The 14,674-nt window shown below is 48.4% G+C and overlaps 1 protein-coding gene across 8 annotated transcripts in view; it reads right to left on the bottom strand.

Moving 5' to 3' along the window:
- The window catches only part of UBR4 (ubiquitin protein ligase E3 component n-recognin 4), a 94,429-nt gene that overhangs the window by 60,011 nt on the left and 19,744 nt on the right, over positions 1–14,674 (bottom strand). For all 8 annotated transcript variants that reach the window (XR_011682660.1, XR_011682661.1, XM_071449195.1 and 5 more), the window contains exons 29-48: positions 14,244–14,453; positions 13,607–13,708; positions 12,651–12,751; positions 12,263–12,461; positions 11,950–12,138; positions 11,401–11,464; positions 11,011–11,202; positions 10,303–10,373; positions 10,030–10,177; positions 9,350–9,577; positions 9,010–9,180; positions 8,731–8,913; positions 6,656–6,814; positions 5,890–6,042; positions 5,342–5,569; positions 4,402–4,559; positions 3,144–3,315; positions 2,791–2,992; positions 1,237–1,400; positions 176–392 (exon numbers count right to left, since the gene is read on the bottom strand). Coding sequence is in view for 6 of the 8 variants with exons in the window: in XM_071449195.1 (XP_071305296.1) it covers positions 176–392; positions 1,237–1,400; positions 2,791–2,992; positions 3,144–3,315; positions 4,402–4,559; positions 5,342–5,569; positions 5,890–6,042; positions 6,656–6,814; positions 8,731–8,913; positions 9,010–9,180; positions 9,350–9,577; positions 10,030–10,177; positions 10,303–10,373; positions 11,011–11,202; positions 11,401–11,464; positions 11,950–12,138; positions 12,263–12,461; positions 12,651–12,751; positions 13,607–13,708; positions 14,244–14,453 (3,311 nt within the window). In the remaining 2 variants the exon portion in view is untranslated. The remainder of the gene's footprint in view (positions 1–175; positions 393–1,236; positions 1,401–2,790; positions 2,993–3,143; positions 3,316–4,401; positions 4,560–5,341; positions 5,570–5,889; positions 6,043–6,655; positions 6,815–8,730; positions 8,914–9,009; positions 9,181–9,349; positions 9,578–10,029; positions 10,178–10,302; positions 10,374–11,010; positions 11,203–11,400; positions 11,465–11,949; positions 12,139–12,262; positions 12,462–12,650; positions 12,752–13,606; positions 13,709–14,243; positions 14,454–14,674) is intronic.

Below are 14,674 nucleotides of genomic sequence, written 5' to 3'. Positions count from 1 at the left end.
CAAGAAACTGGGCCATAAATAAAATTACCAAATGCTCAGAGTTCCCCCCTCAGACTGTGTTTGCAGTCAGGGCAAACGAATGGACTGTGGCAACTGCCAGCTATGAGGTGAAGCAGCTTCATCCACCCAAAGCAGCCCAGCAGCTGGGCAGAGCAAGCAGGGCAGCCAGCCTTACTGAAGATGGTGAGTTTCTTGTCAGCCTGCAGGGCCTCCTCGCGGGTGAAGGGGAAGTCGAACCAGCGGGCGCGGGTCATGTTGAGCTGCATGGTGCGGCCAAAGATCTCCAGGTAGGAGGGGGCTCGCTCGATGGCCTGCGTGCCGATCTGGACGCGCATGCCCGTCATCACCATGGTGCTGTTGTTGTTGGTCACTTCAATGGTGAAACCCCCAGGCTGCAGAGAACAAACCACAGCTCAAAAACACCCTCTGAAGCCAAGGACACTTTACAGAGGTGCCTCCACTGTTTACTGAATTACACAATCAGAGAATCACAGAATGACCAGGTTGGAAGAGACCTTCAAGATCATCAAGTCCAACCCATGCCCTAAACACCTCAACTAAACCCTGGCAGCAAGTGCCATATCCAGTCCTTTTCTAGACACATCCAGGGATGGTGACTCCACCACCTCCCCAGGCAGATCATTCCAATATTTTATCACTCTTTCTGTGAAATACTTCTTCCTAATTTCCAACCTATATTTCCCCAACACAGCTGTGTCCTCTGGTTCTGCTAGTTCCTGGAGAAAGAGCCCAACCCCACCTGAGCACAGCCACCTTTCAGGAGCTGTACAAAGTGATAAAGTCACCCCTGAGTCTCTTTTCTGCAGGCTGAGCACCCCCAGCTCCCTCAGTTGTTCCTCACAGGGTTTGTGTTCCCAGCCCCTCTCCAGCCTCGTTGCCTCCTCTGGATGTGTCTCAATGTCCTTCCCAAACTGAGGGCCCAGAACTGGACACAGGGCTCAAGGTGTGGCCTCAGCAGTGCCAAGTACAGGGGCAGAATGAGCTCCCTGCTCCTGCTGGCCACACCATTCCTGATACAGGCCAGAAGCCATTGGCCTTCTTGGCCACCAGGGCACACTGCTGGCTCATGTTCAGTCTGTTGTCAACCAGTACCCCCAGGTACAGCACATGTGCGGGGTCATTTGAACAAAGCAGACTCCTTTAGGCAAGGCATGGTGACAACATGAACAGTAATGTCACCCACAAGCCCAAAGAGTCCCCAGACTGCCCACTCACCTTTGTGTTGGCCACGTACATGCCCGTGGAATTGAGCCGGTGCTTTATCTGCTGGGCATTGTACACCTGCAGCAGGTCATTGCCCCCGAACTCCACGTCTGTCAGCTGCTGGTTGTGCTCAAAGAAGTCAATGGGGAAGTTCACCTGGCTGGATGTGCGAGTTGCTAAAAGGGGAAAGAGATCTTTATGACAAAAGGTGTTCTAAACAGGGAAAGCTGTGGTAAAAAACCTGCAGAAACAACTTGCCTCCTTTGGAAGGTATTTCTGTATGCATCTGTTGTATTTTTTACTACTCAAACTTATGAAGAAGGTGAAAAAGAAGGACTAGTCTCTGTTTTAAAATTTCTGTCTTGTTTTTATATATTACTATATTTTAAAATTTAAAACTCTAAGTTTTCTATTATGTGATACTATACGCTTTTATTTAAACTATGCACTAATAATCTTAGTTTTGTTATTTAATTTTGGAGGCCTTCTCTACAGCTTCAGGTCAAATGTAGTGTTCTCTTGAGGGTCAGTGCCTATCAGAAAGCCTAAAATTCTCAATAACCAGGGTTCCAACATCCATCTATGGAAACATTTTATCCACTTAACCAGTACTTATGTAATTGTCAGAATGAGTGTTGTAAGTATTTAGAAGATGTAGATCAATCTTTACATCTCCATTAATGTCCTGGATTGCAAGGTAAGTGTGTATTCTATTTGCCATCTGTTAGAGGTGGGGCAGTTCTGTTCATTGGGCAGTTTTCTTTATCTCTGCCACAGCCAATCCTCCCTGCAGGAGATCTCTGCTGTCCATGGCCACTGAGTGTCCCTGCAGGGCTGATCCAATTCCATCATCCCATGGGGAGATGCTGCATTGCCCAGGGGAGGAGCCAAGCATTCCTACCTGGGTACAATCTGAGGTTTGGGACACCAGGGCAGCCTTTGCCCACTGCATTCCCAGAGGAGCAGCTTTCTTTCCACTGGATTCCCAGTGCAAGACCAGGCCCATCTAATCTTCAGAGGAACCAGGCCCATCTAATCTAATCTAATCTAATCTAATCTAATCTAATCTAATCTAACCACTGAATCTTCAGAGGAAGACTACACCCTTCTACAGGATCCCTGCTCCAACAGAACCACAGCTGGCACTGCAGGAGGGCTGAGCCACCATTGAATGGGACTGCTGCCACCATCCTGACCCACAGGGGGTCAAGGTCCTGTTCTGACTCTCTCAGTGGTGGTTTGTGTTACTGCATTGTTTATTTTATTCTTTTTTATTTTCTTTCCTAATAAAGAAGGGTTATTCCTGCTCCTATACCTTTGCTTGAGAGCCCTTTAATTTCAAATTTATAACAATTCAGAGGGAGGGGTTCACATTTTCCATTTCAGGGGAGGCTCCTGCCTTCCTTAGCACACACCTGTTTTTTCAATCCAAGACACATTTTGGTGCCTTGATCCTGTTCTACTAACAGGAGAGAACTGCCACACCTCTAGCAGATGGCAGACAGAACACCCACTTATCCACAGCCCAGGACAGTGAGTGACAAAGGTGACGTGAGGAGCCCTTACTGATGGCGGCTGCCTTGCGCTTGCGCACGGGTTTCATGATGCTGATGACGCTGCTGGGCTGCAGGGAGGGCTGCAGCCAGTAGGACGTGTTCTCCACGTTGGCCATGTAGATCCTCAGGCTGCCATCCTCACACAGCAGGATCATGGTGGTCCTCTGCTGCTCGTTGCAGGCCGTGTGACGGATGGCCACCATGTCCTGGATCTGCAAAGCAAGGCAAGGCAAGGGCTTGGCAACTCTCGCTTGGAGGAACAAACTCTTTGTATTAGAAAAGCTGCCAAGACTGGAGATCTGGTTGATAGAACAACAAGAAACCAAATTTTAAGAGTCAGAAACACAGGGAACCCTGACTAACCTTTGCTTTGGCTGGCAAGGTCTTAATCTCCTGGATGAGGAAGGTGTCAGGCTTCACCATCACCACCAGTGGGACACCCGTGGTCTGCTGGACACAGCACACCAGGCCAGGGTGGTTCATCACCTCAGACCACTGACACAGGGCTGGAGAAGTCTTACTGCCACCATTGGAACTGCAAGAGACAAAGGGCACAATGACATTCACCTAAGGAGCAGCACAAGGAAAACCACACGAATTTCATTGTGCTCAAATCAGTTAAAACTTTGTCCTGAGCAGGGGTTCAAGCACTGCATCAATGAACAGTGTCTGGTTTACAGGTGAGCAACCTAAAACAGTCACCACAGTGGGCAGAAACCACAAGCATCCCAGTCCTCAGCTCTGATCCCTACCCTGCAAACTCAAGGAAAATCTGGCTTAGTGTTGCATTTTATGCCCCAAATCAAGGAGGCAATTTATAAATGGCTTTCAGCAATGTTTTTATCTGAATGGATGAACAGTTTCATGTTTCAACACACCCAGCAGCAATAAGCAAAGACCAGTGCAGGAGAATAAGTGTCTGCTCACTGGAAAAAGTGGAAACAGAACTGCAAAAAGACTAAGCCAAACTCAACTGGAGTTCAGGAGCTCTTGGAACCTGACCTCCTTCAGAGCCCACTCGTGCCAGTGGCTTTGTGTCAGGCCAGTGAAGAGCCTGTGGCCTGAGTGCCCAGCACTGCGTAGCCGAACACACAATAGAACTGTCTTTTTCTTGCCACATTCATAGAGTAAGAGATTGGTTTCCCTCAAGGGAGTCTGATAATCAGCCTTAACATGCACAATGCACAAGGTCCACTGCAGCAGTGGTGCTGAAAGGAAACAAAGGCTCCCTCCTCGGCCGCCTGGGTGAGGGCGGATAATCCCATCGGTTCCAGCGGCTGCACCTCGGGCAGCTCTCTCTGGGCAGCTCCCCTGCTCTGCAGACACCTTTCTGCTCTGAAATCCTGCTGGGAGGACAAAATGCATGCGTGGCCCACTGCTGAAACAGCCAGCTTTGGTTTCTAATTATCCTGCAGCTGGGATATCATGGAATTCCTGACCCACAAGGATCATCCAAGTCCATTAGGACACAAGGACCATGAAAAGTAGCAAGAAATATCAGCCAACAGGGAATTTTCACCACACAGTTTGGCCCTTCAGAACTGGGTTGTTTAATAATAAGCAATATTTATTACAAAAAGAAGGCAATAAAAATGCAGGGAGTGTCCCCCAGGATCCTCACCTCTTGATGTTAATTGGGAAGAGCCGCTGCACTTCCAGGCTGGCCCGGCTGATGGTGGCTGCAAAGGATTTGCCTTGGCAGTAGCTGAAGAACAACATCTGCAGCACGTGGGAGTAATAGACTGACACCCCCCCTCCTGCCACCTGGCCATTGCTGTCCTGGGGGATCCAGAGAAATGCCAACATTTAACATAAACACAAATATCCCCACACACTCTGTCAGGCTGTTAAATTTGCGATGGAATTATTCCCAAAGCCGCCCCTCCTCCCCAGCAGTGAGAGAACAGAGCCCTACATGACAATTTTCTAAGCTGAACTCCTGGGTGAACTCATCCATCAGACACTTCAAAGGCTCTGGGAGGGGATGCTGAGCCTGCACACCCGGAGGCTGTAGGTAACACCCAGAGCTCCCGCAGCTGTGAGCCTCAGCTCTGTGTGACAGTGTCACATGGAGCATCCCCTGGATGCCCAGCTCATAAAAGACCTTCCTGAGAGCCTCCTTCTCATCTATTCCTGTTTTGAAGCAGGCTAGGGCAAAAACACTGGAGAGATTTTAAAGGTCATCCTCAAGAGAAGAAACAAAGGCTGACTGCAGCTCTCCAGCCTCAGCCATGGTGATTTATCCCTTCTGCTCCTGCACCTTTGGAGTGCCTTGCTCTGAGAACAGCACTGCTCTGAAGCCATCTCCCTGCTGAGAAATCCTGCTGGGCATGACTTCAGAGCCAGCCATGGAAAACATGCTCCATTTTCTAGATGAAAGGATCAAGGGGTTTAATTTTCACCCCCACCTCCTTTTACTGTAAGGATATTTCTCTCTTTAGAGGAATGAGAAAGCTCCTTGATCTAGATCAGGGGGCTTAAAAGGAGAAGGAAAAAAAGAAAGAAACTTCTGCCTTCAAATGGAAGATGCAAAAAAAGAGAGAAAGGGAAGTCACCAGCACCTTCAGGTCCTCGTGGTTGACTTCAAGCACATTGGTGACATAGAAGGGCCCGTGCTGGGCGCTGCTGGCCTCCTCCATGAGCTGTGTGTAGATGTAGCCAGCAGAGGACATGATCACAATGATGTTCTTCCCCTCCTCGTTGAACAGGAAAGTGACATCCCTGATTTTGGAACTTGGTAGGAGGAAGTAGAAAGTTGGACTCAAGGCATCTACTGAGAGGTCATAAATCTGTGGGAAGAACCAAGGAAATAATTAACCACAATGATTATCAAGGCAGTAATTAACTGCTACGATACAAAACAGTGCAAATGAGCAAGAGCTGAGATGAGGGAATCCCCATGAGATTGGGGATTTTACAGTTACAGTTTGGGGCTTTTTTCCTCTTCAAGTTCTTTGGGTTTGCTTTTCCTTGAAAGAAATATCCCAAATTTATATTTCCAATTCATTTCTAAGAATTTTACCACATTCTCCCACATGCAACTCCCCGAGGATCCAGACTCTGATGCCTGCCAGAAGCTGTATAATCAACAGCTCATGGCCAGACATACCTTCACAAAGTCTGCAGTGACAATGGCCAGCTCTGTTTGGGATCCTGGCAGCCACACGGCTTTGATGATGAAATTCCCAGTGGCCAGTTGAGGATGAAGCACCAAATGATCAGAGACTGAGCCAGAGCTGCTGAATGTTAACACATGGCAATCCTGGAGTAATGGAGAAAATTGGTTAAATATTAAAACAAAGTGTTCACAAATATTTGAAGCCAAGAATGGACTTAAAAGTCAGCATTTCTCTTATGCCAAATAATGATTCAGAGAATTTAAATCTCAATTTCCTGCACTGAAGATAAATGACATGAAGATTTGAAAAGAAAAAGCTACAGAGAGCACAGCTTTTTTTCTCAGCTAAATAACACATATGTAGATTCTGCACTGGGAAAGCTGAATCTAAATTTGGGGGAATACAAAAAAGAGGAGTCCTTGCCAAAGAACACTAATTGTTACAGACTAGTTTTAACACACTAAGTTTGGGTGTGTTTTGTTTAAAGACAAGAGCCAAACATTGGCTCTTGTCTTAAAAGAAAACCAGCTTAAATACATTAAGAAATACTATTTCAAGGCACTGTCTCATTCATTATATTGTTCATCCAGGTCCTGCTTCTTTTACCTTATCTGTCTAGCAGGAAAGTGGATCAGGAGCTGAATTAGTGACAGAACTTTGGAGGCAGCTCCGTGCTAACTCCTCAGAGGAAACAAACACAGCTGGCTTTCAGCTGATGTTTGCAGCTCCTTGGAAAAGGGTTTGGCAGGCACTCACCTTCAGCCCACACACAGCCAGGTAGTCCTCCTTGCAGGGATTCCCAGTCAGGCTCAGCACAGTGAACGGCACGGGCGCCGATGCCAGGCGGGTGAGGGTCAGCTTCCTTTTGCTGGAGTCAGCTTGTTTCAGCAGGGCTGAGAGCTGGAGCACGGTGATCTGCACCACAGAATGAGCTCAGTTATCTGACTGCAACTGGGGGGAGTCAGGCTGGATTTCAGTTCCAGATCCCAGTTCCAGAACCAGAACCACAGAATGAGCTCAGTTATCTGACTGCAACTGGGGGGAGTCAGGCATTTCAGTTCCAGATCCCAGTTACAGAACCAGAACCACAGTCTGAGCTTGGTTATCTGACTGCAACTGAAGGGAGTCAGGCATTTCAGTTCCAGATCCCAGTTACAGAACCAGAACCACAGTCTGAGCTTGGTTATCTGACTGTAACTGAGGGGAGTCAGGCATTTCAGTTCCAGATCCCAGTTACAGAACCAGAACCACAGTCTGAGCTTGGTTATCTGACTGTAACTGAGGGGAGTCAGGCATTTCAATTCCAGATCCCAGTTACAGAACCAGAACCACAGTCTGAGCTTGGTTATCTGACTGTAACTGAGGGGAGTCAGGCATTTCAATTCCAGATCCCAGTTACAGAACCAGAACTACAGAATGAGCTTGGTTATCTGACTGTAACTGAGGGGAGTCAGGCATTTCAATTCCAGATCCCACAGTTACAGAACGAGAACTACAGAATGAGCTTGGTTATCTGACTGTAACTGGGGGGAGTCAGGCTGGATTTCAGTTCCAGATCCCACAGTTATTCAGCTGATCCTGAATCAGAACCACAGAATCATCAAGGCTGGAAGAGATCCATGAGATCACTGAGTCCAACCATCACCCCAGCACCACCATAATCACCCCTAAACCACATCCCCAAGTGCCATGTCCAGACACCTCCTGAACAATTCCAGAGTTGGTGACTCTACCACCTCTCTGTGGAACCTATTCCAATGTTTATAGTAACTAATTGGAAGCTCCCTTGGTGCACCTTAAGGTCATTTCCTCTTGTCCTTTCACTGAATCATGGACACCCACCTGACTCCAGCCTCCTCTCAGGGGGCTGCAGTGAGGTGGATGATGGCAGTGAGCTGTTCTCACTGGTCCTGCTGCAGGAACTCTTTTTCCCTAACAGTGTTTCCTATGAGAGGTTCTCCATAGCTACACAACACCCAGATCTCAAGATGGGCAGAATAAACCACAGCCCTGCCTTTTCCTCAGCACTGTTCCCTGTCCTCAGGGAACACAGTGGCTCCAGCACTGTTCCCCTTCCCTTGGGAACCCAGTGGCTCCAAGCATTGCTCCACTTCCCTTGGGAACCCCAGGATCCAGCACTGCTTCATTTCCCTGGGAACCCAGTGCATCCAGCACTGTTCCATTTCCCTGGGAACCCAGTGGCTCCAAGCACTGTTCTACTTCCCTTGAGAACCCCAGGATCCAGCACTGTTCCCTTTCCCTTAGGAACCCAGCAGCTCCAGCACTGCTCCACTTCCCTCAGGAAACCCAGGATCCAGCACTTCTCCATTTCCCTGGGAACCCAGTGCTGTTCCACTTCCCTCAGGAAACCCAGGATCCAGCACTGCTCCATTTCCCTGAGAGCCCAGTGGCTCCAGCACTGCTCCATTTCCCTGGGAGCCCAGCAGCTCCAGCACTGCTCCATTTCCCTGAGAGCCCAGCAGCTCCAGCACTGCTCCATTTCCTGTGGGAGCCCAGCAGCTCCAGCACTGCTCCATTTCCCCTGAGAGCCCAGCAGCTCCAGCACTGCTCCATTTCCTGTGGGAGCCCAGCAGCTCCAGCACTGCTCCACTTCCCATGGGAGCCCAGTGGCTCCAGCACTGCTCCATTTCCCTGAGAGCCCAGTGGCTCCAGCACTGCTCCATTTCCTGTGAGAGCCCAGTGGCTCCAGCACTGCTCCATTTCCCTGAGAGCCCAGTGGCTCCAGCACTGCTCCATTTCCCTGGGAGCCCAGTGGCTCCAGCACTGTTCCCCTTCCCCCAGGAGGAGCCCAGGGCTCTGCTGGGGCTCACCTTGCCCTTCTCGTGGCTGACAGCCAGGTGCTGGCGGCGGCCGTGGGGCGAGGACAGCACGCACATGGCCACGCGCCGCAGCACGTGCGCGCTGATCAGCTGCCGGATGGTCTGGCCCTGGTCCCCGCTGTAGTTCATGCGCACGTTCTCAAAGGCGCCTTCCTGCGAGCCCAGCGTGGGGACCTGAGCCAGGGAAAGCATCCAGAGGGTGTCACTGCAATGTCTCTGCTCCAAAGCCACTCCCCCCATCCACACTCTGTTAATTCCTTTTGTTCATACCATCAGCTGATCTGTCATTTCTACGGATTTGTCCAAAGTATGGAGCTCGCTGAGAGCCTGCTGGGCACGGCTGCTGCTCCCCATGGCTGAGGCCTGCTGGAAGTTGACCTGGATGGCATCCATCAGGAAATTCAGCATCTCCAGCACCAAAGGTGCAAAGGAGAAGTTGGCCTACAAGAAACAGATCAGGCAAATGAGATGCTCCTGATGGGAGCTGCATACAAACTGCTTTTTAAAGCCTGTAACCCCTTTTTGACCCTCTCATCTCAGCTTACAGCTAACTCAGCCTGCCCAAGATCCTCACAATAACCCATCTCTGTTTAGCAGCTGACAATTATACCTGGGACTGCAGCTCCTCTCGACAGCCCTCCACGTTTCTGCACAGGCTGCTCTTCTTGGGCTTCTCCTCATCAGGGCCCTTGCCCTCGCTGATGGTGACCTTGGCCTTCTCAGCTGGGGACGTGCTCGCGTGGCGGATGACGCTCTCGGGCACGCGGGGCTCGCTCTGGAAGGCTGATTCCTTCATGGTAGAGCTCATCCCACTGCTGGGAGTTCTCTTCACCAACGCCTGGGAACAACAGAGTAACACTAAAATCCCAAACAGGCTGAACCTGGCTACTGATGAAGTGAACACAGATTGCAAGAGCAGCAATTTGAGCAGAGTTCTAAAGAAATAACATCCTGCACGTGACTCTCCACCCAAGGATTAAGAATTTTCCATATTTAAGATATAATTATTTCATTTGCTGCTAGTGGAAAACACAGGAAAAGGTGTTCTTTGCTGTGCAGCAAATTTTGTAAAGGCAGGTGGAATCCCAGGAGTCACTAGGACACAGATTTACCAATGCTCTTATTTGGTGAAAAAAAATTAATTTCCAGGCAAGCTATAAATTCTGAGGGTTCATTATAAAGTCAAAGCCTTCAAGTCTTAGCACTCCTGAGTACACAAATCCTGACATAACTTACTGCAGAACAGAAAATTGCAAAGGACTTGAAAATCTGAAGACATAAAGAATTTACCAGGCAGCTGCCATCCTCCTTGGCTCCACAGTCACAGAAGAAGGATCCGTACTTGGCGTAAGAAATCTCATGATCCTTGTGACAAACTTTAGCACAAACCGTGCAAACACCAACCCCATCAACCATCTTGCAAGTGTGACAGTGGTACCTGCCCAAAATAAGCCAGGTGAGTTTTGACAGGCAGTGCCCTGAGGCTCACAAACTACACTGGTTTCCTTCCCAATGGCCAGAAATACCAGGCTGAAACTCTGAACACAAGCTTGAGATTCTTACCAGTGTTGATTCATGAATTCTTTCTGTGTGATGGTGAAGGTACAGAGCTTGTTACAGAGAGAATCTTCATCCTATCCAGAAGAAAATTGTTTTAGGAAGGTGTCATAACTGCAGCTACAGTGAAGTACATGTACAGAATAAATTCCCAAGAAACCAAAGGTACATTTTAACAGCAAATTTTAGCAACACTGCTCTAGAAGGCAGCTGGTATCAAACCACATGGAGAGAGGAGATGGTGACACACTGTAGTAACGTGAAATAGTTAACAAGAAAAAGAAACAGTAACAAAAATATTGATACAAAGAATAAAGAACGCACCCTAACAGCTTTTGTTCACCACCCAACAGCACTTAAAGTGTTAATCAAAGTTGCTTGCTGATACAAAAACTAGTAATTGCCAGCCAACCAGTAGGAACAAACCCATTTTATTCCATTTCTTCCTTTTAATTAAAAACAAATCTATAATATTCATAAATATTATTAAAATAAATATATAATTTTTATAAAATAAATATTAAATTTTTGTTGACATCACAAAGTCAACACATCTAGTCAGGAACGAGAGATCCTCTCCTCCAGACCTGACATGTAGGGTCCTTCATTCAGTGAACACAAAATCTCAACTGATAAACTGAGTGATGTGGGAGGTGTAAAATAAGCCCTCCTGCCCTCCTGTCGTTTGCAGCATGCACTGTGCCTGCTGCCTACCGAGTCCTCAGCCTGGGAGTCCTCCTCCTCCACAGCCAGCTCCTCCACCCAGTCCGAGTCCACCTCGATGGCGCGCTCCTCGCCGTCCACTGACAGGTGGCTGGGGCCCTGCCCGCTGCTCTGGCTCAGGGCGTTGGTGACATCGGCCAGGTAGGACACGATGTGGCACGTGCACTCCAGGATTGTCACGTGCTGGGGAGCAGAAGGCAAGGAAAATCAGAGCCCCAGAGCTCACAGCCCACAACAGCTGCTACAGGGCACGAACACAGGACAGATAACCCCTGGCCAAATTGCTTTAAAATTCCCACCAGGTTTTGTCCCACCAAACCAGGACAGCTGAACTGGTGCCTGGAGTCATTCCTGCAAGTGCAGCACCAGCACAAGCCTTACCTTCCCTTGCATGACGTTAGCATTCATTTTCTCTACCACGTTCTTTTGAGACAGGTATTTCTTGCTGCAACACAGAACACTGGGAATTACTACAGAATGGTTCAGGATGGAAGGGATCCTAAAGCCCATCTCATCCTACCCCTGCCATGGGCAGGGACACCTTCCACTATCCCAGGCTGGACCAAACCCCATCCAACTGGGATGGAACAGTCCTGGGATGGGGAGTCCAAAACCCCTCACTCCAGCTGACAGCCTTTGGGAAGTATAAACTCAGTCCTGACCAACTGCTTCAAGCATTCAGTTTGCTTTAGATTAACAACAGGGAATGCATAATTGCAGTAACTAAGCCATCCAGAGTAAAGAAAAAAACCATGATTGTTTGGAAAACATGGATCTGCCTTCCTCAGATACTTTGTATCCCAAACAACAAACAATAAACTAAGAGAGAAGGGATTATCTGTAAACACAAATTTCCATCCCTGAAAAACCAGAAAATAAATTAAAAACCTCCCACAAATGAAGCATCAGCAGTACAGAGTTCACTCTTACCATCTGCCCAGCCAGTCCACAGCAGCACCATGAAGCTGGAGGTGTCCTGCCCCTTGTCCTGCACCGGCCAAAGTTGCCATGACGACCATCAGCTCAGGAAAGCCCGTGCCATCCCCATTGGCCAACATCTCCGTTGCCATTGGAATCAGAGTGCTGAGCAGAACAGTGCACACGCCTTCCCCCACTTGGCTGAGCAAAAACAGGAGAGTTTCACACAGGTACCACAAAGAACCAGCAGCAACTCACACGAGATTGTTCTAGAGAGCAAGAGGAAGGCAGAGCACACATAAGACAGGACCGAGCTGTGCTTTACCTGTTCTCCCGGACAATGTAGGTGGTCAGGAGCTGCAGCAGCTGCCTGTTCTCCTGCACCACGTCCAGCTGGTCCGAGTCCTTGGGTGGGGACATGGTCATCCTGGTCAGCCAGGCCTGCAGCCTCACGGGCTCCACACAGGCCAGCTGAGCCAGGGAGCCGCAGAGGCGCAGCAAGCTGGGGTTGGGGCTCTTCTCAGCTGGGGGGAAAGTTACTGTCAGTGACAGATGCTCCAAGGAACACGTGTGGAAATGGCTTTCCTTGAAAGCATGAAGCTGTGATCCCACTCCCTCCCACAGATTTTCTTCCAAGCACCTCCAATCTCAGGCAATACAAGAACAGTGTGAAGTGGAAAAGGCAGGAGGGAGGGGATTCTACTGGCACTTACTCAGCTGGAAGAGCTTGGTGAAGAATTTCAGCACCCTGTTACAGAACTTGGCTGAGAGGTTCTCGTTGGCCGTCGCCATCATGATCTGCACCAGCTCTCCACTGTACAGAGGGGAGAATTAAATCAGCTTTGTAAAGAGCAGCCCATTCCCCTTTCCCACTGGCTCCACTTCTCTCCACCCTCACGTTTCAGACTGGCAGGAGTTTGTGTTAACACTGCTCAGCAGCCAAAACACAGAAACTGCTTTCAGGCAAACAGCAAACCCAGCTCAGACCAAAACTCATAAATGGGCTCCTTAGTAGTATTTCAGTGTTCTCTAAATATCCAGTCACAAAAGGGCCTGAACTGGCTCCAAAACAGATTTTCTTCCTTATCTTTCCCTTCCATACTAACAATGTACAGCCCCCAGGCTGCCTTTATTCTGAACTGTTCAACAGGTAGAGAGAAAAACCAGGCAATGGTCAGTTTTGTGATGGAGAAAGCCTTTCCTCTTGCTCACCTCAGAACACTGTGGTTGTGCTAGGCTGTTTCTATCACAGCTGTTCTAGCTGTTCTAGGCTGCTGCCAGCACAAATTATCTTTATGATTCTAAGTCAGGCCAACCCCCTTCCCCTACCCTTAAAATTATCAACCCGTGGCCCCACAGAAGCACTGAGAGAATCTGGGATTTTGCAGCTTGGAGCAGCATCTCTCAGAAACTTGCTCTGGCAGAACAATCATCCTGCAAGATTCCCCACTGGTCATTACTGTGAAGCCACACTGAGTATTTGATTTGGACAAAGATCCAGGTGCTCTCCCCCTCAAGAGTCTCTTCCCACCCTCCTGAACTGCCTGAAGGATAGCCTGGCTCTACAGAGTCTCTATTTTCCTGCACAATGGCATTAACATCACCTTGGTGTCTACACTGACAAGCTAACCAAACAAAGATGAGAATACAACTTCCATGGTGACTTCACCTTTCTGAAAAGAATTCCTCCATGGCTTTTCTGGCCTGGCTGCTCTCCAGCTGTTTCTCCAGATGCTGCAAACATTCCTCCAAGATGGACTCATCCAGGCCACTGAGGATTAAAAGAGGAATAGATAGGGATCAAATACATGAGGATGAAATAAGAACATCTAGAAACAATTTCAACAATCACAACAGTTCTGAGAGGCCAGAAGTGATCTATTTGCCATTACAGTTCCAGCAATTTTTCCTAATTGAAAGCAGCTCTTCTTCCAACAGACAGGAGAAAAACAATTGATGAACAATTTTACATAAACATCAACAAATCCACCAAGTTAGAACAAAGGGACCCATGATGCTGTAAGGCAAGTCCCAGCCAGAAACCTAAAATAACCCAGACCTTTCAGACACCTCTCACACAAATTCTTATAAAGAGCTGCTCCTTTTACACTTTAAGTATCTTCTACTGTTACTCCTCTCCATTCTCTCTTGCTCTCACCCCCACTCCACAATTCTGGTAATGTGAAAGAAATATCTCATATTTATAGTATACAAGTACAGAAGCTTTCAACAGATAAAAATAAGCTGATTTTTTCTGTTCCAGAAGCGTCCCTGCTGTAGCCAATCTGTGCACACAGCTTTGTTACCTGTTTGGGTCAGAGTGATGGGCCAGTATGTTATAGCACCCTGTGATCAACTTCTCATAAACACGTGCAAGGAACTCATCGGAGTCTGCAGGGCCCAAGATCCTTTCCAGGGAGTTGCTGCTGATTTCTGCCACACTCTCTGTGCTGGTCTCCAGAAGGAGGGGCAGCAGGGAATGGATCACCTGGGGTGGGTTGGGATCATCTGACCAGCTTGAAAAGAAAAGGACACAAGTTAATTCTTTGCATGATGTATCCCAGATCATCCCTACTGGAAACCAGAATTCACATTAAGTGAGGTACAACTCCAGAGGGAAGTCAGTGATTAAATCCTTTTTGGAAAGGTGGGGTAAAAACACTGGCCCAGCCATTTTCCCCCTTAGAAAAAAAAATCACCCTTTGGAAAATTCTACGTGTTACTTTTGCATATATAC

The sequence above is a fragment of the Agelaius tricolor genome, unplaced genomic scaffold, assembly GCF_023055355.1.
Source record: "Agelaius tricolor isolate 1412-34295 unplaced genomic scaffold, bAgeTri1.0.p SCAF_28, whole genome shotgun sequence".
Lineage (NCBI taxonomy): Eukaryota > Metazoa > Chordata > Aves > Passeriformes > Icteridae > Agelaius > Agelaius tricolor.
The sequence above is the reverse complement of the archived record's forward strand: the minus strand, read 5'-3'. Positions and strand labels throughout refer to the sequence as shown.